This window comes from Lynx canadensis, chromosome B1, assembly GCF_007474595.2.
Source record: "Lynx canadensis isolate LIC74 chromosome B1, mLynCan4.pri.v2, whole genome shotgun sequence".
NCBI lineage: Eukaryota > Metazoa > Chordata > Mammalia > Carnivora > Felidae > Lynx > Lynx canadensis.
The window spans coordinates 173,017,800-173,042,586 of NC_044306.2; the positions used below are offsets into that span (position 1 = coordinate 173,017,800).

At 38.2% G+C, this 24,787-nt stretch overlaps 2 protein-coding genes across 8 annotated transcripts in view; one reads left to right on the forward strand and one right to left on the reverse strand.

The window, feature by feature from the left end:
- The window catches only part of SMIM14 (small integral membrane protein 14), a 127,138-nt gene that overhangs the window by 31,493 nt on the left and 70,858 nt on the right, over window positions 1-24,787 (forward strand). The window contains exons 1-2 of one of the 7 annotated variants that reach the window (XM_030314013.1): window positions 17,132-18,387; window positions 18,547-18,620. The exons of 4 other annotated variants lie outside the window; for them this stretch is intronic. The gene's annotated coding sequence lies outside the window, so the exon portion shown is untranslated. Of the gene's footprint in view, window positions 1-14,888; window positions 15,166-17,131; window positions 18,388-18,546; window positions 18,621-23,523; window positions 24,129-24,787 lie in introns of those variants that run through there. 2 more of the 7 variants (XM_030314009.2, XM_030314011.2) reach the window with 2 other exon arrangements.
- LOC115512709 (small nuclear ribonucleoprotein G-like) lies at window positions 1,038-1,536 on the reverse strand. The gene has a single exon (XM_032593005.1). It carries the CDS (start codon window positions 1,408-1,410, stop codon window positions 1,180-1,182), a length of 231 nt encoding a protein of 76 aa, XP_032448896.1. The 5' UTR covers window positions 1,411-1,536; the 3' UTR covers window positions 1,038-1,179.

Here is a 24,787-nt window from a genome sequence, read left to right on the forward strand (position 1 = left end):
GCTGAAGTTGGATACTTAACTGACTGAGTCATCCAGGCAACCCTGACCCTTAACATTTTAAACCACTTACAATAAACTTCGTGGATAGCAATTTTTTTATTAAAACATTTTTAAGTTATTATAGAAACAAGCTCTTCTGCTGTTAAGCCTCAGGCCACTTCTTAGCCTCAGACTAGCTAACTGTGCTCTCCTTTCCCTATTTTTTTTTTTTTTTACATTCCCCAGGGATTCATTTGACTGTAATTTTCTTTTTAAAGGCCTTCCTCCAAGTACTGAGTGGAAAGAGGAATGAGAGAGTCTTTTGGAAATATTTTATATCTTGCTCTGGGTGGCAGTTATGTGAGTGTTCACATATGTAAAAATTCAAATTGTATACTTAGATTTTTTTTAACATTTATTTATTTTTGAAAGAGAGAGATAGAAAGCAAGTGGGGGAAGGGCAGAGAGAGAAGGAGACACAGAATCTGAAGCAGGTTCCAAGCTCTGAGCTGTCAGCACAGAGCCTGACGTGAGTCTCAAATCCACAAACCGGGAGATCATGAGCCAAAATCGATGCTCAACCGACTGAGCCACCCAAGCGCCCCTACCTAGGTTTTTATTTTTATTTTATTTTTATTTTTATTTTTTTTGTTTTTCTCTAGAGTTCTATTTCTATTCTTGTATTCAAAAAATCTTCCCTGTTTATGTTCAAAATAAACAACTATATCATTACTTCCTGTGTTTTACTTCAATTGCAGTATACTTGGAATATAGATGTACTTGGAAAAGTCAAGAGTACATCAAAACTACTATAAGAGTTTTGAAAATTACAGTTAATATTTCAGAAGAAATCTGCTCAGGTTTGCAGGTTCTTTATCTTTCCATTAAAAGATGAAAAAAGGCCATCCTAGCCATGCTTCACATTTAATCAGATTCTTCAATATTAATGCATAAAAGCTTTGGAATAAATCAGTCTCAACCAGGAACAGTTTGTGTTAGAAAAAACTACAGTAAAAGCTAACATTCAATTTTCCATGTTTGGAATGTCTGAGAAAGCATTTTTTGACTATTAAAAAAGTTTATTTAACAAAAAAGTTCAATATGAAAATGCATGACCTGATTTTTATATTGTAGTAAAACTGGTGCTATGAAGGGGACACGTGGAAGCAGTTGGTTTCTTCTGGTGAACACACCCATTGTTTATACTCGTTCCAAGGCTTCTAACATGATGATACTATTTCCTCGAATTACCACCATTCCAATATTGTTCTGTTGCCTACTAGTTGCCATCTCCACACATTCATCTATTACAAGATTCATAAAGGGATCGAACCCCCGCAATATTCCTTGGACATGTCTGCCACCATTTAATTTCAATGATAATTTCTTGTCCATAAATTTTTTCAACTCGGGAGGGTGAGCTTTGCTCATGATGCTTACTCGGCGAGCTCAAAGATGCCTTCAAATGGAATTCGTGGAGTCCTTCACGCTCCCTACCTAGGTTTTTAATATGGATTCCCAGTTATCCCAGCACCAGCACTCCACACAGTGATTTGCTTTCAGGAGGCACTCAGTTTATTTGAACTGAACCATGATGCAATTCAAGTCTCAGCATAAGGACTTGACCTTCTATAAGTGCTTGATAAGGATTTGATATTGTTGATAGTGAGGACTACTCGTATATTCGGAACCATCTTCTGGGCCAAAAAAACATTTTGCCTAGAAGTTAGGTACATAATGATTAACTAAAATTACAGTTACTCCAAATGAGTACTTTCTCATTTTGTTCTTGAGTTTTTTTGTTTGTTTGTTTTTAAGGATATTCCGTAAATAATTTAATGGGAGATAAAATATGTAACCACTTTTGCCAACTATAGTCATGTCATAATGGCAATTAAATTTTATATTAAACATCATTCAGTATCATAGGACAATGACATTTTTCCTGAGATTTTTACCTCAAAATGGAAGATTTGGTCAGGAAATGGAACATGTCTTCTCTTACAACGGGTCAGTTTCCCTACTTTGGTGTTATCATCAAAATATTGGTTGCAGATAACTATGCTGTAATGTCTCTCACTTAACTTCCACCTATCCACTTCTTTTTTGTTTTTGTTTATTTATTTATTTTTTTTTAATTTTTTTTTTCAACGTTTATTTATTTTTGGGACAGAGAGAGACAGAGCATGAACGGGGGAGGGGCAGAGAGAGAGGGAGACACAGAATCGGAAACAGGCTCCAGGCTCTGAGCCATCAGCCCAGAGCCCGACGCGGGGCTCGAACTCACGGACCGCGAGATCGTGACCTGGCTGAAGTCGGACGCTTAACCGACTGCGCCACCCAGGCGCCCCAAGTTTATTTTTTTAAAAAAGGTTTTTTTTTAATCTTTATTTAGTTTTGGGAGAGCGAGCAAGCAGGGGAGGGGTAGAGAGACAGAGGGGACACAGAATCCAAAGCAAGCTCCAGGCTCTGAGCTGTCAGCACAGAGCCTGACGTGGAGCTCGAACTCACGGAAGCAACTTCATGACCTGAGCTGGAGTCAGGTGTCCAACCGACTGAGCCACCCAGGTGCCCTAAGTTTATTTTTGAGAGGGAGAAAGGGAGCCTGGGGGAGGGGCAGAAAGAGACAGAGAGAGAGAAAGAATTCTAGGCAGCCTCCATACTGTCAGTGCAGAGACCGACTTGAGGCTCAATCCCACAAACTGTGAGATCATGACCTGAGTCAAAATCAAGAATTGGACGCTTAATGAACTGAGCCACCCAGGCACCCCTCCTTTTCTTTAAGTGAGCTTGCCCATGCCTCCTGATCCAAGAGTTTGCTCACACATAATATTGCTCTTCAGTCCCTAGTCAATTGGACCAGGAGTAGATTATGCTGGGCTAATTGGTTTTTCTCTCCTCAGAATTTGGAATTGAATTTCTTTAGATTGCTTGAGCTGGAGATAATACATAGCCTGTGTGGGTATGCATTGCATGTGCATTTGCACAGGTGTGGTGATGGGGCAGTTGTCTAGGGCCCTGCTATACCATGTGGTAAAACTTGACTCTTGAGAAACTTGCCATTCTGAACAGTAGAAATACACACTGCCCCATTACTCAGCTGACACTCCCTTCTCTCAGCTTTACCCACTTTCTCATGTCTTTTTTTAAATTTTAAAAATTTTATTTATGTATTTATTTTTAAGTAAACTCTATGCCCTATGTGGGACTTGAACTCATGACCTTGAGATCAAGACATGCATGTTCTACTGACTGAGCCAGCCAGGCACCCCTCTCATGTATCTTTTTCCTTTTTTTTTAATGTTTATTTGCTTATTTATTTTGAGAGAGAGTGCAAGTAGGTGCGGGGCAGAGAGAGAGGGAGTGAGAGAATCCCAGGCAGGCTCTATCCCGATGTGGGGCGCATCTCACAACCGTGAGATCACGACCTGAGCCGATACCAAGAGTCAGATGCTCAACCAACTGAACCACTCAGGTGCCCCTCATGTCTCTTCTTCTATTCCCTAGCAGTATCAGGTGACTGGCTTAGCAAGTTTTAGACCAGAGGCAATCACTGATTCTCAACTTATTGAAGCATGTAATGGTTCAGAGGGTTCAAACACCCTTACTTTTTGAATGATTCTTTTGGTAACTCCCTTCCTGGTCTTGAGGAAGGAGGAAATTCTCTACCCTCCTTCACAATGTAAGGAGAGAGAATACCCTCTCTTTAGAATACTGTATTCCCTCCAAAATACAACTTTTATTGTTTCTGTCTTCTCTTATGTGAGAGAGGGGGAAATGGTGGTGGTAGTGCGATTTTTCTCAACTAGTACCTCTCACTAGACCCAATGGGGGAGGGATAGACTCCAAAAGCTGGTGCTTCCTCAAACACAGAATGGGATGTGGGAGGGTAATCTTTTTTTTTTTTTTTAAGTGATCTCTACACCCAATGTGGGGCTTGAATTCATGACCTTATGATCAAGAGTCCCATGCTCCACTGACCAGCCAGGTGTCCCAGGGGAGGGTAGTCTTTAGTACCATGTATTCTTAGCTGTGGGCTCAAAAACAGGACCCTATTTCACCTAAAATGAAATAATCCCTGACACAGACAATGAATTGAGTTGGATTCCTTCTAAATTCTGTTTCATACAATTAAAGCAGAAGTGCAACATTTGTGGTAGAGACTTGCAAATACGTGTATAAGACTAATATTACAAATCATGCAGAATTGGTTGGTTTTTTTTAATACTCTGGTTCATTACTATTTACAGGGCATTTTAATATATATTATGTCATTTAATTAAATGCCCGGGACGTTGCTGACCCATAATCCTATGGGATTGAGACCATGAACATTCCAGACCATCCCTGATATCCCAGTTTACTTTCCTATGATCTTTCCTTCTCAAGGCACACAGCCTCCTTCCCAGAGCCACAGGATTTCTAGTCATAGCTGATCCTAGACTAAAGCCTAATTCAGGAAAGGAACATCTTTTCACCTATTTTAATCTCCCATTAATTTGACATTTAGGTTCTTAAAAAGCACAATTTCATTTGGAATGCACTTCAGGATTTTTGTACCATCTGCATGTCTACCTTTATTTATCTTTGTTACATATAAGAAGAGTGCATTTTAAAATTTAAAGTGCATAGTATAATGTTGATTTTCACTAGCAAGGGAAAGTCAAATAGGTGGCCATGGAAGGGGCCCAGTGGAATTCCTGCACTTCTTGACTCTTCCCTGATTCTGTTTCTTCCTCTTTATAATTTTTATAATCTTTGCTAGTGTGGCATTTTGGAATATGGCTGAAGATAAAAGTCTGTGGATTTAGGGGCGCCTGGGTGGCGCAGTCGGTTGAGCGTCCGACTTCAGCCAGGTCACGATCTCACGGTCTGTGAGTTCGAGCCCCGCGTCGGGCTCCGAGCTGATGGCTCAGAGCCTGGAGCCTGTTTCCGATTCTGTGTCTCCCTCTCTCTCTGCCCCTCCCCCGTTCATGCTCTGTCTCTCTCTGTCCAAAAAAAAAAAAAAAAAGTCTGTGGATTTAGTTAGACAAAGAGATAATATCCAGGAATAGAAAGAGGCACTTACAATCCTCCTGTAATGCTTGGGGTCCCTTCAAGATTTATAATTCTACATAACACGTTAGGAGAAAGAATATCCCATTAGCAGAAGATGCTATCTTTTACAATTTAAAGAGGCTGAAATACTTTTATGACTGAAATATTTAACTCCAGTTAGGTGGAGATTGGGGAATAAAAACAGACATAGCTAAATAACTGTCAGAACTCAATAATCTTTAGTTTGCTTTTTTTAAATTTTTTATTTTGAGAGAGAGAGGAGAGGGAGAGAGAAAAATCCCAAGCAGGCTCCAGGCTGATAGTTTGGAGCCTGACATGAAGCTTGATCTCACAAATCATGAAATCATGATCTGAGCCGAAATCAGGAGTCAGATGCTCAGCCGACTGAACCACACAGATGCTCCTCTAGTTTTATTTATGTGTATATGTTTAATGTGTTCCAGAGAATGAAATAAGTAATATCTTTTATTTTTTTAAGATTTTATTTTTAAGGAATCTCTACACCCAGTGTGTGACTTGAATCCTCAACCCCAAGATTGAGAATTGCATGCTCTACCAACTAAGCCAGCCAGATGCCCCTAAGTAATATCTTCTAAAAGGAAGAAATGTGAGGGGATTCTATCCCTCACCCCTTCTCTGTCTCTCTCCCACTTGCTCTCTCTCTCTCTCTGTCTCTCAAAATAAAAACCCATTTTTTTTTAAAGGAAGAAATGTAAAAGGGCAAAGGGCAACCATACTGAAGCTATCACACTGCTTCTCCACACTTATTAAACATTATCCACACTTACTTAAACATTATCTGCAACGTTAGAGGACAAATAGTTTACCTTTAATTTTCTTCACCCTAAATGCCTTTCTTTTTCAAATTTCTACTCAAGAAACTTTGATCTTTTCCTTCATCAGATCCCCTTCTTCCATATCTATTACACAAAAATTTGAAAAACCATTCTAGAAATTTTATGTTAATTTTATTACTTTCTAAAAAATTAGCAAATAGATTACTATTAATTATTATATAGAAAAAAAATGAACATACAAAATCTTGTTTGGCTCTCTTTGCAGTTTTTTTCTTTTTTGAGAGAGAGAGAGCAAGAGAGCATGTGTGCCCACAAGCAGGGGAGGGGCAGAGGGAGAGAGAGAATCTTAAGCAGGCTCCATGCCCCACACAGGGTCCAAGGCGGGGGCTTGATCCCACAATCTGAGCCGAAATCAAGAGTCAGACGCTTAACTGACTGAGCCACCCAGGCACTCCTCCCTTTGCAGTTTTAAATTACAAAGATACAACTCATGTTCTCTATCTGAGGAAATAGCATGATAGTAATGAAACAGCAAACTCTTCAAAATATGAGTAATTTGATTTATTCTGATGACTATAAAAGTGAATAGACTTTCTCAAGATCTAATTCTCTTGAATTTAAGTTGTATAAAACCATCTTCAACTGGCTAACATTAAGGTTTTACACTTGAGTAATAAAACAGCTCTAATGTGAATTTGCAGTGCCTCATTAACTTCCAAAAAACTGTACAAGCATTGTTGACCAAAATTAATCCCAAGTAAATTAAGAGTTTACATATAAAAAATAATTGAGAATTTAGAAGAAATTAGAAATAAATATTCATTAAATGTTTGGATCTGTATTTTCTTTGTAGGCCACATGATTTTCATATTCATAAATGTGCCCCTACTGACCAACACACAGTAGGTATTTATTCAACAAACATCTGCTGAACTGAATATAACCTAGGCTTAGAAGAAAAAAAAACTTTAAAGGAAACTAGGAAATATTTTACTAAATTTTTTTTTTCAACGTTTATTTATTTTTTGGGGGACAGAGAGAGACAGAGCATGAACGGGGGAGGGGCAGAGAGAGAGGGAGACACAGAATCGGAAACAGGCTCCAGGCTCTGAGCCATCAGCCCAGAGCCTGACGCGGGGCTCGAACTCACGGACCGCGAGACCGTGACCTGGCTGAAGTCGGACGCTCAACCGACTGCGCCACCCAGGCGCCCCATATTTTACTAAATTTTAAAAATTTAATTTCAGCACATTAAAAATTATAGTTACTAAAAAGCAACTGTAAAACATTGGAAGCAAATATGGTAAAGAGTAGAGATCTTTCTTAAATATTTCATACAAATTGCTAAAACATAAAAATATAAACCTCTCTGAACTTCAAGTTATCTCAGGCATTTTAACAGTTTGTAAACTGTTTTAATAGATTCAAAACCTTTACATCTGAGATAAAACCTCAGTCTCTAACACTGGAATGAATGGATTAATCTTAAGAACAAAGCCCAATACTCTCAGAATATTAATATTAAAAAACATAGTAAATTTTTTTTAGTGTTTATTTATTTTGAGAGAGAGAGAGAGAGCACAAGGAGGGGAGGGGCAGGGAGAGAGGGAGAGAGAGAATCCCAAGCAGACGCAGGGCTCAAACCCATAAATCATGAGATCATAACCTGAGCCATAGTCAAGGGTCAGATGCTTAACTGACTTAGCCACCCAGGCACCCCAAAACACGGTAATTCTTAATATGCTTAGTTCAGACTGTAGTTCAACTGCTGATATATTTTTAAAATCTCAAACGTGATATGATCAGGAATGATCTCATTTCCTAACACAACCGTCTTTACTTTTTAATATTCCCTTTTTTAGTATTAATATTCTTTACCCAGGTGTAATTATAATGTGCATGTTGTGTCATTTTCCCCTTTAACAATAAATAGGTTCCTAAGCATCTTCCCATATGCTGTATGGCAGTCATAATTAAAAATTCATTAAAGAGGGGCACCCAGGTGGCTCAGTTGGTTAAGCATCTGACTCTTGATTTTGGCTCAGGTCACAATCTCACAGTTTGAGACATCAAGTCCTATGTCAGGCTCTGCACTGTCAGTGTGGAGCCTGCTTAAGATTCTCTCTCTCCCTCTCTCTCTGCCCCTACCTCACTCATGCTCTCTCTCTCTCTCTCTCAAAATAAATAAATAAACTTAAAAAAATTAATTAATGACTTCAACACTGTACTGGAAGTCCTAGCCAAAGCTGTTAGGCTAGAAAAGTAAATAAAAGGCATCCAAATTGGAAAGGAAGTAAAATTATCTCTGTTTGTAGATGATATAATCTTATATGTAGAAAACCCTGAAGATTCCACAAAAAACCTGTTAGAACTAATAAATTCAGCAAAGTTGCAGGATACAAAATCACCACTCAAAAATCAGTTGCATTCCTATATACTAACAATGAACAATTGGAAAGAAAAATTAAGAAAACAATTCCATTTATAATATCATCAAAAATTTTTAGGAATAAACTTAATTAAGGAAGTGAAAAACTAATACACTGAAAACTAGAAAACATTGCTGAAAGAAATTAAAGAAAAAAATAAATGAAAATACATCTATCCCATGTTCATGGATTGGAAGATTTTATATTATTAAGATGTCAGTACCATCTAAAGTGATATACATATCAACACACTCCATGTCAAAATCTCAATGACATTTTTTTCAGAAATAGAAAAATCATGCCTAAAATTCATATGGAATCTCAAGGGACCCTGAATAGTCAAAACAATCTTAAAATAAGAAGAAGGGGCACCTGGGTGGCTCAGTTGGTTGAGTGTCCAACTTTGGGTCAGGTCATGATCTCGTGGTCCGTGAGTTTGAGCCCCGCATCAGGCTCTGTGCTGACAGCTCAGAGCCTGGAGCCTGTTTCAGATTCTGTGTCTCCCTCTGTCTGCCCCTCCCCCATTCATGCTCTGTCTCTCTCTCTCTGTGTCAAAAATAAATAAACTTTAAAAAAAATAAGAAGAAAAAAGTTGAATGTCTCACATTTCTGGATTTCAAAACCTACTCTAGAGCCATAGTAATTGTAATCAAAACAGTGTGGTACTGGCATAAAAACAGATACACACACACACACACACGTGATAGTATTCTATCCCAGAAATAAACATTCACGTATATGGTCAGATGATTTTTGACAAGAGTATCCAGATCATTCAATGGGGAAAGAACAATCTCATCAACAAATGGTGCTCAGAAAAATAGATATCCAAATACAGAGGAATGAAGTAGAACCTTACCTTACACTATATAGAAACATCAGCTGAAAATTGATCAAAGATTTAAATTGAGTAGCTAAAACTATTTATATAACTCTTAGAAGAAAACCAGGTAGAGGCACCTGGGTGGCTCGGTTAGTTAAGCATCTGATATTGGCTCAGGTCATGATCTCATGGTTTAGGAGTTCATGCTCTGCATCAGGCTCTGTGCTGACAGCTCAGAGCCTCAAGCCTGCTTTGATTCTCTGTCTCCCTCTCTCTCTGCACCTCCCTTGCTTGTGTGCTCTCTCTCAAAAACAAATATTTTTTTAAAAATTTTTTTTTAACATTTATTTTTGAGACAGAGAGAGACAGAGCATGAATGGGGGAGGGTCAGAGAGAGAGAGAGAATCTGAATCTGAAACAGAATCTGAAACAGGCTCCAGGCTCTGAGCTGTCAGCACAGAGCCCGACACGGGGCTCGAACTCATGGGCCGCAAGACCATGACCTGAGCCAAAGTCGGTCGCTTAACCAACTGAGCCACCCAGGTGCCCCAAAAACAAATATTTTGAAAAAAGAGAAGAAAACTGGGGAAAAACTTCATGACATTGGATTTGGCAATGATTTCTTGGATATGACACCAAAAACACAGGCATTTCAAAGAAAAAAAAATTGATAAATTGGACTTTATCAAAATTTAAAACTTTTGTGTAAAGGACACTGTCAATAGAGTGAAAAGGCAACCCATGGTATGAAAGAAAATATTTGCAAATTATATATCTAATAAGGTATTAATATCCTGAATATATAAACAACTCCTACAACTCAAAAACAACAAAAAAAAGAACCACCCAGTTAAAAATTGGGCAAACTACTTGAATAGACATTTCTCTAAAGAAGATATATACAAATTGCCAATAAGCACATGAAAAGATTTTCAACATCACTGTCAGGATAATGCAAATCAAAACCATAATGATACACCACCTCACACCCATTAGGATGGCTGATATGGAAAAAAAAAAGAAACTGACAAGTGTTGGTGAGGATGTGGAGAAACGAACCCTTATACACTGCTGGTAGGAATGTAAAAGTGTGTAGCCATTGTGGAAAACAGTATGATGGCTCCTCAAAATATTAAATATAGAATAACCATATGCTCCAGCAATTTCGCTTCTGGGTATATGTCTAAAAGAATTGAAAGCGGTGACTTGAATAGATATTTGTACTTCCATGTTCATAGCAGTTTTACAATAAGCCAAAAGGTGGAAGCAACCCAAGTTTTGTTGTTGTCGTTGCTGTTGCTTTGTCTCTTTAGGGAGAGAGAGAAAGAAAGCACAAGCAAGGGAGAGAGACATTTGGGGAGAGGGGGAAAGAGAGAGAGAGAGAGAGAGAGAGAGAGAGAGAGAGAGAGAGAGAGAGAATCCCAAGCATGTTCCACACTCAGCACAGACTCCGACGTGGGGCCTGATCCCATGAGCCTGAGACCAAAATTGAGAATCAGACACTCAACTCAGTGAGCCACCCAGATGCCCCAGAAGCAACCCAAGTTTTTATCAATGGATGAATGAATAAACAAAATGTGGTATATACAGATGATGAAATATTATTATTCAGCTTTAAAAAGGGAGGAAATTCTGCTATATGCTACAACATGGATGACCTTAATTATGCTAACTGAAAGAAGTCAGTCACAAAAGGACATTTTCACTTATTTTAAGTGATGATTCATTTATTCATTTATGATTCATTTATTTTAAGTTTTATTTAAGTAATCTCTACACCTTACATGGGGCTCGAACTCACAATCCTGAGATCAAGAGTCACATGTTCTTCTGACTGAGCCAGCCAGGAACAACCCTGTATGATTCATTTATATGAAGTGCCAAGAGTAGTCAAATTTACAGAGATAGAAAGTGGAATGGTGGTTGCCAGGGACTGGGAGAAAGGGGAATGGGGAATTAGTGTTAACAGGCAGAGTTTTAATTGGGAAAGATGAAAAAGTTCTGGAGATTGATGTTGGTGATTGTTGCACAACATGAATGTATTTAATGCCATAGAACTGTATAATCAAAAGTGGTTAAAATAGTAAATTTCATGCTATATATGTGTAACCACTCTTTATGGATTAAATTAGGTCTCCTCAGATTCATGTGTTGAAGCCCTAACACCCAGTGTGACTATATTTGGAGATAGGGCCTATAAGGAAGTAATTAAAGGTAAATGAGGTCATAACGGTGAGCCCTAATTCAATAGCATTAGCGTCCTTATAAGAAGAAAAGATATCAGGAGGGCCTATGCACAGAAGAAAGGCCATGTGAAGACACAGTCAGGTGGTGGCTGTTTGTAAGTCAGGAAGAGAGGTCTCGCCAAAAACCAAACCTGTGGGCACCTTGATCTTGGATTTCCTACCACCAGAACTTTGAGAAAATAAATTTCTGTCGTTTGAGCCATTTAGTTTGTGGTATTCTGCTATGGCAGCCTGTGCAGACTAATACAACCACAAAAAAAAAAAGTGAAAAAAAATTAGTAATGTTTTTCATTGCAAAAATAATATATGGCTATGTAAAAATTCAAACCATACAAAAGGGTAAAAAGTCATAAGGAAGTCTCTCATCACTTCCTCCTCTCCACCCTCCTTCCCTGTCCCCAGTAATCAATGTCAGTAGTTTTAGGAATATCTTCCAGAATGGTTTTATGAATATATAAAGCATATATTATTTACAAACACTTTCTTCTTCTAGATCAAGAATCAAACTAGGGTCTGGTTCAGAAAGGGAAGAAATTTTCAAGTTTGTCAATCCCGAACATATAATTTAACATATTCATCCATTCCATTCCATGTTTAGATTATTTTTAGATTTTTTTTCTCCATCATACAAAATGTGATTAACTTTCTTAAAATCTTTCTTTTTAAATTATTTCTATCCTCAAGTTTCTTAGATCGTAACACACAATGTAACAAGGTTATCCTTTCCATTACCATTGTTCACATAGGTTATTTCCATATTTTTATTTCCATCATATAAATGTAATTAATATCTTCATAATCTTACTTTTAAATTATTTAAGTTCCTAATAGTGAAATTGAGCCAATTTTTTTTAGAACTTCATATATATCACCAAATTGATTTCCGAAAAGCTAACTGCCAACTTAAGTTTCTACTAGTAGTATTAATAGTACAAATATTAGATACTCCCATTTAAAAAAAATAAAAAAATAAAAAAATAAAAAAATAAAAATATCTCCAGGGATGCCTAACTGGCTTGGTCGGTGGAGCATGTGACTCTTGATCTTAGGGTTGTTGTGAGTTCAAGTCCCACGTTGGGTGTAGAGATTACTGAGACATAAAAAACCTTAAAAAAAAAAAGTCTCATAAGGTAGTAGTTAAAAAAGGAAAGCTTACTTTAATTTGCATTTTTGATGAGATTGAAGATTTTCAAATATTAGTTGTTTGTATCTCCATTTGTGTGTAAGCCATCAGTTCATACTCTACACCTACACAAGTATTGGAGACAAGTAATATCTTCCTTATTAATTTGTATGAGTCCTTCATATATTATGGTGTTACTCCCTTATCAATATTTATTTCCAGTATTTTCCAAGGGGTATGTCTTTTATGGGCCATTCAACAAATATTTATTCAGTATCTACTATGTTCCATGTACTGTGTTAGAATTCTATGTTATTCTTCAAATTACATATAGAATTACACATGCACTTTTTTTTCCTATTGTTTAAAGTTTAGAAAGGTTGAACTTTATGATTGGGCAAACAACCATATAAGATCCCGAATCACTGTCTGTGGGTAAAGCTGGCCCTTTCTATCTCATGAGATTACAAACAGATGCTGGACAAGGATGCAGTCATCCAATGCTTGACTAGGGTTACAAGATCAGCCCAAAGTAGCTCACTCACATGGCTGGTAAGTTGGTGTGGTTGTCGATGGAGGCTTTTGTTCCTCTTCACATGTTCCCTTCATAGAGGTGCTTGAGTGAAGTGGTGTGTAGACTAGCTTCCCCTATGGCACACAAACCAAAAGAATGAGGTGGAAAACTGCAATCAGTGCCTTTATGACCTAGCCTCAGAAGTCACATGCCTTCAGCTGTATTCTATGGAACAGCTTAGTCCTGAATCAAAAGTGCTGGAGGCGGACTACATTTACAGAGGTGAGAATCATTGGAGTTTACCTTGGAAGCTACCTACCAAGGATCCTAACATCTTGATTTTTCCTGTAGTTTACTTTATTAAAGCAAATATTGATAATTTTGCAACAACCCATATGATTCTAGTTGTGACATACTGTTGTTTTAAACACAGCTGTGTTTGCAAACACATCTGTGCACAGGAGTGCACTCAAGCATATAAGACTTTCTTTTTTTAAAAATGTTTATTTATATTTGAGAGAGAGAGAGAGCAGGGGAGGGGCAGAGAGTGAGGGAGACACAGAACCTGAAGCAGGTTCCAGGCTCCAAGCTGTCAGCACAGAGCCCCATGCAGGGGTCCAACCCATAAGCAGTGAGATCATGACCTGAGACAAAATCGGATGTTCAACCTTAACCAACTGAGCCACCCAGGCGCCCAAAGACTTTGTTCCACAAATTAAAGTTCCACAAATTCAAGATCCTTTGCTATAGCAACATGAACTTCATTAGGGCCTTAGATTCCACCTCAAGCTCTCTAAATTTGAGTAGAGTTCAAGATGTCAGATTAAGGGCCAAGAAGTTTGACTTCTATTTACTTGTAATCTGTTAATTAACTAGTAAACACTTTTTTTTTTTACCAGAAACCTTAAATTATTTAGAAATCTTTAGCTCTGTAAAGATTTACACATGAAAAATATCTTTCAGATTATATTACTAATTTGCTAAAGGTGACTCAATCAGTTGAAATGATTTACTAAGTAGCTGGGTAGAAATTCGTTAAGGTCACTAAATCAGGGTAAGGAAGACAGTTTCTTAGGAGTTTTCACCGCTTCTGGAGGATAGGTAGAGAGGATCTGCCTTTGTGAAATCTTTGTTTGGAACTTACACTTTTACTTGCCACTGGTCCTGTTCTAATTAAAGTTTGTTAATTCCTGGGCCTAAGAAACAATAGAGTAGCTGTAAGTTTTGCCAAATTGGGAAATTTCTGGGGCCCCAAAGGTTTAGCTGGTAGACTAAGGCCAGACTGGGAGAGCAGGAAGCACCAACTTGGTCCAAAAATAACTAGGGTTCTTACTCCCCTAATAGCATTCCTGCAGTTAAAGCTTAGGGGTGCCGCCCAACAATGCTTACCCCCTCCCTGTTCACTGTCTTCCGACCCGCAAGTCATCGATGCTGACATATTCTCTTTTTCTAAGCTTAATTTTAGACAGCTTTCCGGATGCAAAAACATTAGGGGAGGGTAAAGAAGATCAATAACTGCTACATCTGACATACTTTTGTGCATCAGACTAAATACTCATCTCCTAATTTTCACTCGGGCCTGAGTGATAAAAAAAAATAAAAATCTCTACAGAGGTACCCTTTCTCAGCACCCGTGAACTTGAGCCCACCTCTACTTCTACCCTCGCAATTCTATGGACTCGGGTCAGAGAAAGCCACCAGCTCAGACAAAGGGAAACGCACAGCAAAGGACGTTGTCCACCAAAGACAAAACAGAGGCTACGCAGGTCAGTTAAACAAACCGGGGCCTCGCCCTCCTCACTTCACAGCACTCGGCCCCACCCCTCCCAACCGGAACTGCAACCCCCGCGCCGTGCGCCCCCACGAATAGCGTGTCGCTCGCGCCCGCCCCGCCTCCTCCAACGCACTGGGCAGGCGCGGGGTGTGCGCATGCTCCGCAGGCGGGCTGCTGGGGTCTCGAGTCGCTGCAATCTGTTGCGCCGCCGCCCGCGGGAGCCGGCAGATCCGGGTCTCGTGGCTTAGAGTGACGTGGTCAGTCGAATCAAAACAGAGGAGGGGAGGAAGTCAGCGGCCAGGAGCAGCAGCGGCCGCGGCGTCCCGAGCAGCCGCAGCGTTCCGGAAGCTTCAGGCGGTTTTTCTGCCGAGCCTGGGTCCCGGCCCCCATCCTCCCCGCCCCGTCGGTTGTTGTCTGGGCGGGTGAGTGTCTCCCCCTCTACCACCGCCGTTTGCCGGCCCACCCTCCCGTCACCCTGTTTTTCTTGGGGGTTCCTCAGGCTCTGGGGAACTGCGGCGGCTGCGGCAGAGCGGGGCTGGCTTCTCAGGCTTGGTGGTTCTTCGGCCGGGCTGGTGACTCTGCACCGGGAGAAGCCCGCTGCTGCCGAGTCCGCGCCCCCCGGCGAAGACCGAGGCAGAGAACCTGCAATTTGGCTCTCTCTGCAGGAAACCAGAGTCGGGGCTTGGCAGGAAAGTGGACGGTAGCCACGGGTGGTTTTATTTTTAGGGCAAGACCGTCAGCTCGGGTGGAGGCGTATAATGGAGTAAAAAGAAGAGAATCGTAGCTGAAAGGAAAAACCCACAAACCCTGAAACCTACACTCTGTCATTTACCTCTATTTCTCTAGGTTTGATGAAGTCATTAGAATGCGTCCTTTGTTGTGATTGATGAGCCAGGAAAGCTGCCATCCAGAAAGCGGGAGCTTTTTTAGCTCTTATTGTGGTGGGAGTTTAAAGTATTCCGTTTTTCTGTTTGTTCAGTTAGTAGAACTGGAGCTGACAGTAAAGAGGTAGTACCCTTTATAAAGATAGATAATGTGCGATAAACTGGTTACCGGAGTACCTGAAGTCCAGTGTTGCCGTTTAAAGCCAAAGTTTTCCAAAGTGGCTGTTTCTGTGTGTGTTAGGATTTTAGCCAAGATGATGTTTGTTAGCTGTAGAAAGTCGATAGGATGTTTTCACTTGTCCTAGTTTGCCGAATCGAAGATTCGGCCTTATTAGAATGTCTTGGTTTTGCATGAAGAGCCAAATGAGCCTCACGCACGTAATATCTGCGTTTGTTGAAGAGACCTTCCAGTTTTTGTGTGTTATTGTTGTAAACCGTTGCCAGCTCTACATGCACGATAACTTGAGGTGTAAGGACGGTGGAAGACCTTTCAGGTGTTTTAGTCTTTAGACCCTATTCAGTGGAGGTTGCAGAAAGCTTGTGTTCTCTTTGACTTCAGGTGGCCGGCCACGCAGATTCTTCTAGTGTAGGCTGCTTCAAACCCTGCCACCCTCTGCGCCCCTCGACAGCACAGAGACAAGAGGACCAAACCTCCTTTTTGCCCTCAGTTGGTGTTTAAAAAAAGAAGATTGTGTTGTTGTTGTTTGGTCCCCAGAAAACTGATTAATTGAGGTGTTTCTTTGGTAAATGGCAAGAAAGGAGAAAACACGTATGTGCTAATTGATTGCCCCTTATGAAATCCAGAAAGAGTACTTAGGAATTTAGGCTACTCCCTTGAAGGGTGTATCCTTGGGTGGTATAACATGGATCACTTCTTAACGAATTTCTTTCTCCTATATGTGCAATTGAGATCTTTTTTCTTAATACCACAGTTGGAATCCTGCTGATTTAGAAAAATGAAATTGTTTTCTTGAAGTTCTTTTTTTTTTTTTACCTTTTATGTAACCTGTAACTGAATATTTTTGCTTATATGCAATAATTTGTAATAATTAGAGAATTAATACAATTAATAAACAAGAAAATAAGTCATTGATAATCCTGCCATCCAGAGATGACCAAAATGTTAGTGGTTTATATCCTTCCAGACTTCTTTTTTGCAGTTAGACATTTTATTCAAAAATGGTATCATAACTGCATATGCTTTTCTGTAACCTTGCTTTTTCGCATAGTAGTACTTTGGAGTAACAAAATTTATATTTTAATAGATACGGACTTTTGGAACCTATCTTTTAGGGTATATTCACTGTATATTTGCCAAACCTTTCCTCCCAAACTTTTACGATAATACGAAGAAGTTAATATGCATTGTGTAGCCGTGGAAGGTTTTCTTGTTTAACCCTTGGGAGAGCAGGCACAAAATAGCCTAAGTTGATAACAGGTAGTTTAAAAGAGTTTTGCTAATTTAGTGATTTGATTCAGGTAAAGCTTTAGTTCTGTTCCATAGCTACACTGTGCTCCAAATGCTGACCAGCTGTCCAGGCCTCCGTTAGTGAGGTCCTGAAAGATTTGACTTTATGAATCACACTGAAGAGTCTTGGATGTATGCCCGTTTAGCCCAGTGCCTTCTTGGTGGTGCCAAAAGAGAAGGAAATGTTCCCTTCACCTCAGCTTCAAAAGATAAGTACTGTCTAGGAAGTATCCTAAGTATACTAATAACCTATTTACATCTGTTAGTTGTGAACTTACCTAGAACCTTTAAGTCTATTTTTATTCTGTATCTCTTGGGTAATTAGTCCCAGATGCTTACTACTTATTTTGTGACTTAGTTCTTTTTTCTTTGACTTACCTTAATTGGAGTGTTTATATTCTAAATTTGGCCATTACTACCCATCGCTACCGCCTCTACCTTTGTCACCTTTCACCATATCTGGCCTACTGTAGTAACCTCCTGACCTCCCTGCCTCCACTTTGGCTTTTTATGGTAATTCCCCTTACCACAGCCCAGAGATCCTTTAAAGTGTAAATTATGTTGCCTTGTTTTTGGAGAGCCTTTCATCACATTCAGAATAAAATACAAACGACGTGTTCTGGAACAGCCTCCTTCCCTTAACTCACCTTGTATCGCTCTGCCTAGATTAGTACCCTAGGGCCTGGCCATGTCTGTTCCTGTGTTCTAGACCCACTAGGACAAGCTGGGAACTTGCTAGGCTTGTTCCTGCCTTAGGGCATTTGAGCTTGCTGTACCCTGTGGCTTCAGTATTCTCCCAGATCTTGCTATGGCTGATTCCATCATGTCATTCAGGTTTCAGATGTTTCTTTGAGGAAATTTCTCCCCAGTTCTCTCTCCGTTCTCTTTTATTTTATTCATAACATTTTGCACTATCTGGAATTTCCCTATTTTTTTAATATTCTGGTTCCTATGCTAGAAGTTAAACTGTGAAAATTGGGATCCTGGGGATGTTTTCCTATTCTCTGCCTAGTAGGTACTTAATGAATGTTAGTTGAATGAATGAACTTGCTGAACATGTCTGTATTCCTCTTGAAGATACTGTCAGTTTTAGATAAGCCCTTCATATAGAAGAATCCTAGTTTTGAGTCTTTTTTTTTTTTTTTTTTTTAATAGGACAGTGCCTTGATTCTCTTACTTCAGTAATTCTTGATGTTTGGGCCAGAGCATGGCTACATTCTACTTTAGAACTGTAGAATTAATCCCTGGGAGGAATGGGTTCCAGGAATCTGCATTTTCAACAAGCCCTTGAGGTGATTTTAATGCATATCAAAGTTTGAGAATGTTTCTTAATATTTTAATGGCTTTTCTCTGGGAGATTACTTCTTGCTTTGTAGTAATAATGATAGCTACCATTTTGGGGAACTCTCTTACGTGTTAGGTACTATGCTAAAAAATTACATGTTTTTCAGTTAACTGTAGATGTAGAACAACTCTGACGTAGGTATTCCTACTTCCATTTTACACATGAAGGAACTGTGACATGGTAAGTAGCAGAAAGTTGGACTTGAACATATCTGTTAATCACTGTACCCTACTGCCTCTGAACTAGTGTTTAGAATTGTACACAGTACTTTGGTTTTGATAGACCATGTTTTTGTTAAGGGCAAGATAGTGTATTCTATCATTTCCAATCCAATCCTTAATGAAGTCCATTGGTTTGTTGGTCTTTTTGCTGAAGTTGCACAGGCAAAGTTGCAGAGGGAGAGGACCTCTGTAAAAACTCCTAGGTCTTCTTGCTTTGTTGTATTGAGAGCCTACCAGGCTTAAAGTAAATTTTAAGTATTTAAAGTTTTCTCCTTCCTGTGCATTACCTTGTCTTCCACACACCAAAAGCCTACCGCTTTCTGCCTGCTTATGTAGTCATTTGAATTCTTTCTGTATTTTCTCCATTGATGTGAGTGATTAACTATTTGGACTATCATTGGATCATTGTAAACTGAATAGATTTTTCACTGCAAGACCTCTTTCCAAATGAGCTAAAAAAATGTTAAATTTGATTGGTGTGTTGATTTTTTTGAGGTGGGGGAACTTAATCTAGAAAAATACTGGTTGTCTTTAGTTTCTTCCTAGTCTTTAAGCCTAGCTAACTGTGAGGCTCAGGTCACACAAGACCTTTACCAGAGCTCTGTCCTCACCCACCTCAGGCTTCTGTAAATAGCAATGTTTCTGATCCCATCACTTCACTTTCTGTATTTAATTGTATGTGGCTATCTGGCCTATTTGATCGGAAGACCCATGAGGTCAGGGAGGACCAGTTAGACAATCAGTAGGCATGTTGATGTAACAAATAAAAGAAGAAAAATAGCAACTTTAATCTGTGTTTGTAAAAAATGGTACATTGCTAAAAGGAATTATTTGTGATCTTTTCCCATATAATTTAATAGGACTTAGAACAAAACCTCAATACAAGACCCTAAATTGTCCAAATTAATAAATAGTGATATATTGGTATATGAAATATAAAGATTTTGCAGAAAGTGAAGCACTCCCAACTGTTCTTTGTTATATTTTGGCTTCTATAAGGACTTTTTATGACCATAAAACTTCTTAGATGATTAACTGATACATGCTACAGGCTTATAAGTAAAGGTATTCTTTTGGTACGTGTTTATGTGCATATTCGTGTTTTGGCCCACATAATAAGTACTAACCATATGAATGGTTGTTTCTGTAGTTGGGCACATATCAGCAGATCCTCCATTTGGATAAAGAGCAGTTTGGGCACTTTAAAAGCCATTTTGAAAAAGGGCTGAAAATTATTTGAGTCTGAAATTAAACAGTGGTTACCTGCCTGAATATCAATAATAGTGGCATTTACCTTTTATGGCTATATTTGCCAGCCCCTTGAATTCCTTCACACACTTCCCATTTACTTGTCACATCAGTCCTCCAAGTCAGATACTGTTATTCCTAATTTACACTGCAGGAAACAGGCTCTGACTAGTTGGGTAAGTTGCCCAGGGTAAAGCCACTGGTACTGTTGGGATTCAAACCCAATTTTCCCCTGACCCAAAGTTCATGGACTTTATATGGCAGCAGTATTGACTGATCTTCCATGATCATAGAAGTTATAGTAAGTAAACCTACTTTTTACAGCTGTCAGAATATGCTAGTAGAACTCCTTTCATGAATTGAAGATGGATTTCTAATAGCCCCTGTGTTTTGTTTTTTTTTTTTAACATAAGAGATGCTTGTTATGAAAAGCTGCAAGACGGTAGTATATGAAGCCCAACACAACAAAATCTGTAATCTTCTCATTCAGAAGTTATCTCTGTACATGGCATTTTCTTCCAGTCTTTTATTTATTTATTTAAAATGAATCTTTGGGGGACGTCTGGGTGGCTCAGTCGGTTGAGCATCTGACTCTTGATTTCAGCTCAGGTCACGATCTTGAGATCCATAGGATCGAGCCCCGTGTTGCACTCTGTACTGACAGCGCACAGCCTACTTGGGATTCTCTCTCTACTCTCTCTCTGCCCCACCCTCCCCCCAAAATAAATAAATAAACTTAAAAAAATTTTTTTAAACAAAAAATAAACTTCATCTTTGGTGTAAATAAGATGTAATACCCACATAAGCTTGTATCTTAGTTTAGTTTTGTGGGGTTTTGTTTTTGTTTTTGTTTTAACTTAATGAGCTTTTTACCATGGCCTTAGAAACTTTCTACTTTCTTGATTTCTAGAAACTTTCTTATTTTTAACTGGCTACATTTTTTTTTTTTTTACTTTTTATTTTTTTTAAATCTTTCTTTCTCTTTTTAGTAATCTCTGCACCCAACCTGAGGCTCAAACTCAAGATCCGAAGATCAAGAGTCGCTCACTCTTCTGATTGAGCCAGCCAGGCACCCCTTAACTGGCTATATTTTAGAAGATATTTTGAATAAGCTTGATTACTTGGAGTTTTCATTTAATGTTGGACATGAGTGTAGTTGCCAGTTTCACCATTATAAATGATACTGTGATGAACCATGGCTTTAAAAGTTAACCTAAGCTTTCAATGATTAGAGCAACCAGTCTAATTCTTTTTTTTAAGTTATATTTAAGACTTTTTAATGATTTGAAATGTAGTGGTTTTAATCGTAATTTGACAAGTATATACAGTGTACATGTATTTGTGATGCCTAGAAAATTTACATGAGAGGTTTTTTTTTTATTTTTTATTTTTTTTAACGTTTTATTTATTTTTGAGACAGGGAGAGACAGAGCATGAACAGGGGAGGGTCAGAGAGAGGGAGACACAGAATCTGAAATCATGCGAGATCATGACCTGAGCCGAAGTCGGCTGCTTAACCGACTGAGCCACCCAGGTGCCCCTACATGAGAGTTTTTAATAGAGATTACCTCAGAGGGGAGAAAAGTACTTTTAACTTTACTTTAAAAAAGGAAAAACTTCTTGTTATTTGAATTTTGAAACTATAAATGTGTATTGTTTAAAAAAAAATCAAGTCCTGGGGCACCTGGCTGGCTCAGTTGGTTGAGCATCCAACATCCGCTCAGGTCGTGATCTCAACAGTTTGTACGTTTGAGCCCTGCATCAGGCTTGCTGCTGTTAGCACAGAGCCCGTTTCAGATATTCTGTTCTCCTCTCTTCTGTCTCTCCCCCCGCTCCTGCTCACGCTCTCATTTTAAAAAATTAAAAAATAAATGTAAAAAAATCAACTCCTTTGAAAAATTAAAATCTTTCTTCTAAACGAAAACCTAATTTTTAGATGTGTAATAGGTTTCTATTTTGTTAATAACATTTTAAACCTCAGTGCTCTTGTTTTGGAGAAAGTTACCTTCTCATAGCTTATTTTCCTACTGAATTTTCATTTCCTATTTTAAATTTAGGTCGTGGCACAGATGTGAGTCTCAGCTTTTTAAAAATACAAAATGAAGGTGGTTTTTGCTTGACTGCACTCATTGATAAGTACTACATGTGCAGTGTTTTCAGAATTTAACAGCTTAAAATAAAGATGTTTCAAATCAAGATAGGAAAGCAGTAAGCATCTTCCTGGTATATGCAACAGACTTAGAGGTGTTCTGGCTGCTAGCTTGTTTTATATCACTATATACTTTTTAAAACACAAGTTAATTTTTTTACATAGTATGTATTTTGTTGCTTTGTTACTCTTAGCAAAGGTAATATAAAAGAAACTGACTTGCTTAAAATTTTGAAGACAAAAAAAATCTGTGGTGTTTATTCAAATTTCATTTTTTAACAATATTGGTTTCTTTATCACATTGGGTCTAAGCATTTTTCCTGTCATCACGAGTGGCATTTATGTGCATCTGTCTATAAATGTGTTATCTAGGTTGTAGTATGGATGAGAGGGATTACATGAATTGGGAGAGCAGTAACCATATTTCTTTCTGTTCAAGAAATCATATAAGCAAGCAAATGAATGAGAGAAAAAGTCTTGATTCCACTCTCTTTGAATGATGTAAATTATTCACAAACTTGTAATATTACTTGTGATGTACTTCACAATTTCAGAACACACTAGTACTGTATTTTGTAACAAGAGCTGTTGAAAATTGCTTTCTTAAGATAAGTAACCTGTATCCACTATGATTTGGTATTACATAGTATGGAATTTTTATATCATCTTCTGTTGAATTTTTCTGTTTGTAACTTAGGAAAAACAGACTTTTTTCCTTAGTTTAAAAGTTTTTTATTCAGGGGACGCCTGGCTGGCTCAGTTGGAAGAGCATGCGACTCTAGATCTTGGGGTCTTGATTTCAAGCCTCATGTTGGGTATAGAGATTACTTTAAAAAGTAAATTAAAAACTTAAAATTTTTTTTAAATTCAGAACATGTCTAATAAGTATTCTTGTGTAAATTTTAGAAAACATTTTTAGAATATGAAAAATTTGGTTATGATATTGGATACAAAGATGGTTCATTTGAAAAGTTTTCCTTTATTTGACCATTCACAATAAATTTTACAGACCATTCACAATGAATGAATGAATGAATGAATGAATGAATAAATAAATAAATAAATAAATAAATAAAAGACTGAGAGAGAATCTTTGGGACTGTACAAAAGTAAGGAACATCCAGGGAAGGTCAGGAAATTCATAGGTGAGGGACCAAGATTCAGAACAGAAGACTTCTTTCTGCTTTGTATCTTTTATGCAGAAGAGCGATAGCTGAGCCCCAGGGGAATACAAACCTGCCAAAGCAGTATACAGAGATCTCAGGCTGAGAGTTCAAGATAAATTTAAAACATAAGGGCTTAAGACTTGAATTGGCCCAGAGCATTTTACAGCTTATAAAGCACTCTTACACATTCTTGCTTGATCTTCGAAACAACCCTTTAAAAAGAATAGTTTCAGTTATTGCTCTTGTTTTATAGATAGAGAAAGTGAAGTCAAAGAGAAGCTAATTTATCCTTTTCTCAGCACTGCTGTAACTTGAATTGTTTATCTAAGATGTATTCTGCTATCCCATGATGTTTTAGCCTAAGGTGATTCCTAGAATACAATCAAATACAGGTTAAGGAAGAAAAAGGTCACTGAGGAAAGAGAAGGTAGTGTCTAAGACATAGGGAAATCGAGTACATTAACTGAGAGTTTCTAGAATAGTGGTAGGCAGCCCTGGGGTGGACCTTTTATAGAATCCTGCAGAGATATGGAGGAATTAAGGAGCTGAAGAAATTCTTGATGTCCTTGAAGAGTTAAGCTTTTAGAAGCGATGGGTGGAAGGTTAGTTGAGGAGAGAAATACTTTGATTTTGAGCTTTCTCCTGAGAGGTCACTTGTCTGTGACATTTATTTTGGCTGTTAATTATACACTGGTATGTAATTATTATTATATGAGTTAATTATAATTAATAATTGATTGCAGCTCTTAGAGGTAAGGGATGCCTTTTATTTCTTTTATATCCTCCTCTGAACTCTTCTGCCAGTTTCTTAGTCCCCCGAAGCCTTGTTAGATATATACTTCAGAGGAAAGGAGAAGTGAGAGAAGACATGGGTTTGAATCACACCTCTGCTTTGTGACACTGGGTAAGTCACTGAGGCTCTCCGGAACTCGGTTCTTCTCTATTTAAATGAATAGGTGAGAACTGCTGCATCCCCAAAGTTTTAATAGTAACACTTGTGAAGTTGTGATTTGTTGAATTATGAGTAAATGAAGGCTTGTCATCCTCATACATGTAGGTAATGTATACCCTACCTATACAGTGATATCTTGCACAGACCTATTGGTAACACTCATCTTGTTTCTTGTGTACATTCCCATTACACTCTGTGGAAAATAAGTATTTTGTTGTTATTCTTTCTAGCCTGCTTTGATCTCTTCCTTTTGAATAGTATGCTCTTTCTGAAAGAGTGCCTTGAAGCTTTTTGTAATCCTGTAAAAATATTTTGTAAGAATTTCAGAGATGGTTCTTATTGTACTTTCTCTTACAAATACCTCATTCTAGGTGGAACAATATAGGGTCATCCTATTGGATCAGTATAGGGAATATTATAGGGAATTTGTAATTATAATTGCTTGGCTAGTAATTTGAGTTTTAAAATTTGTTGTGATAGAATTCAGGGAGTCTCAACTCCAAAGCGCAGAGATTGTAACATTTAGGGTATATCATGGGATTTAATTTCAACATTTAAATTATTTTATTTTATTTTATTTTTTTGAAGTTTCTTTATTTAGAGAGAGAGAG

Coding starts and splice junctions, on each gene's coding strand:
- LOC115512709 (XM_032593005.1), bottom strand. CDS start 1,410: ATGAGCAAAGCTCACCCTCCCGAGTTGAAAAAATTTATGGACAAGAAA.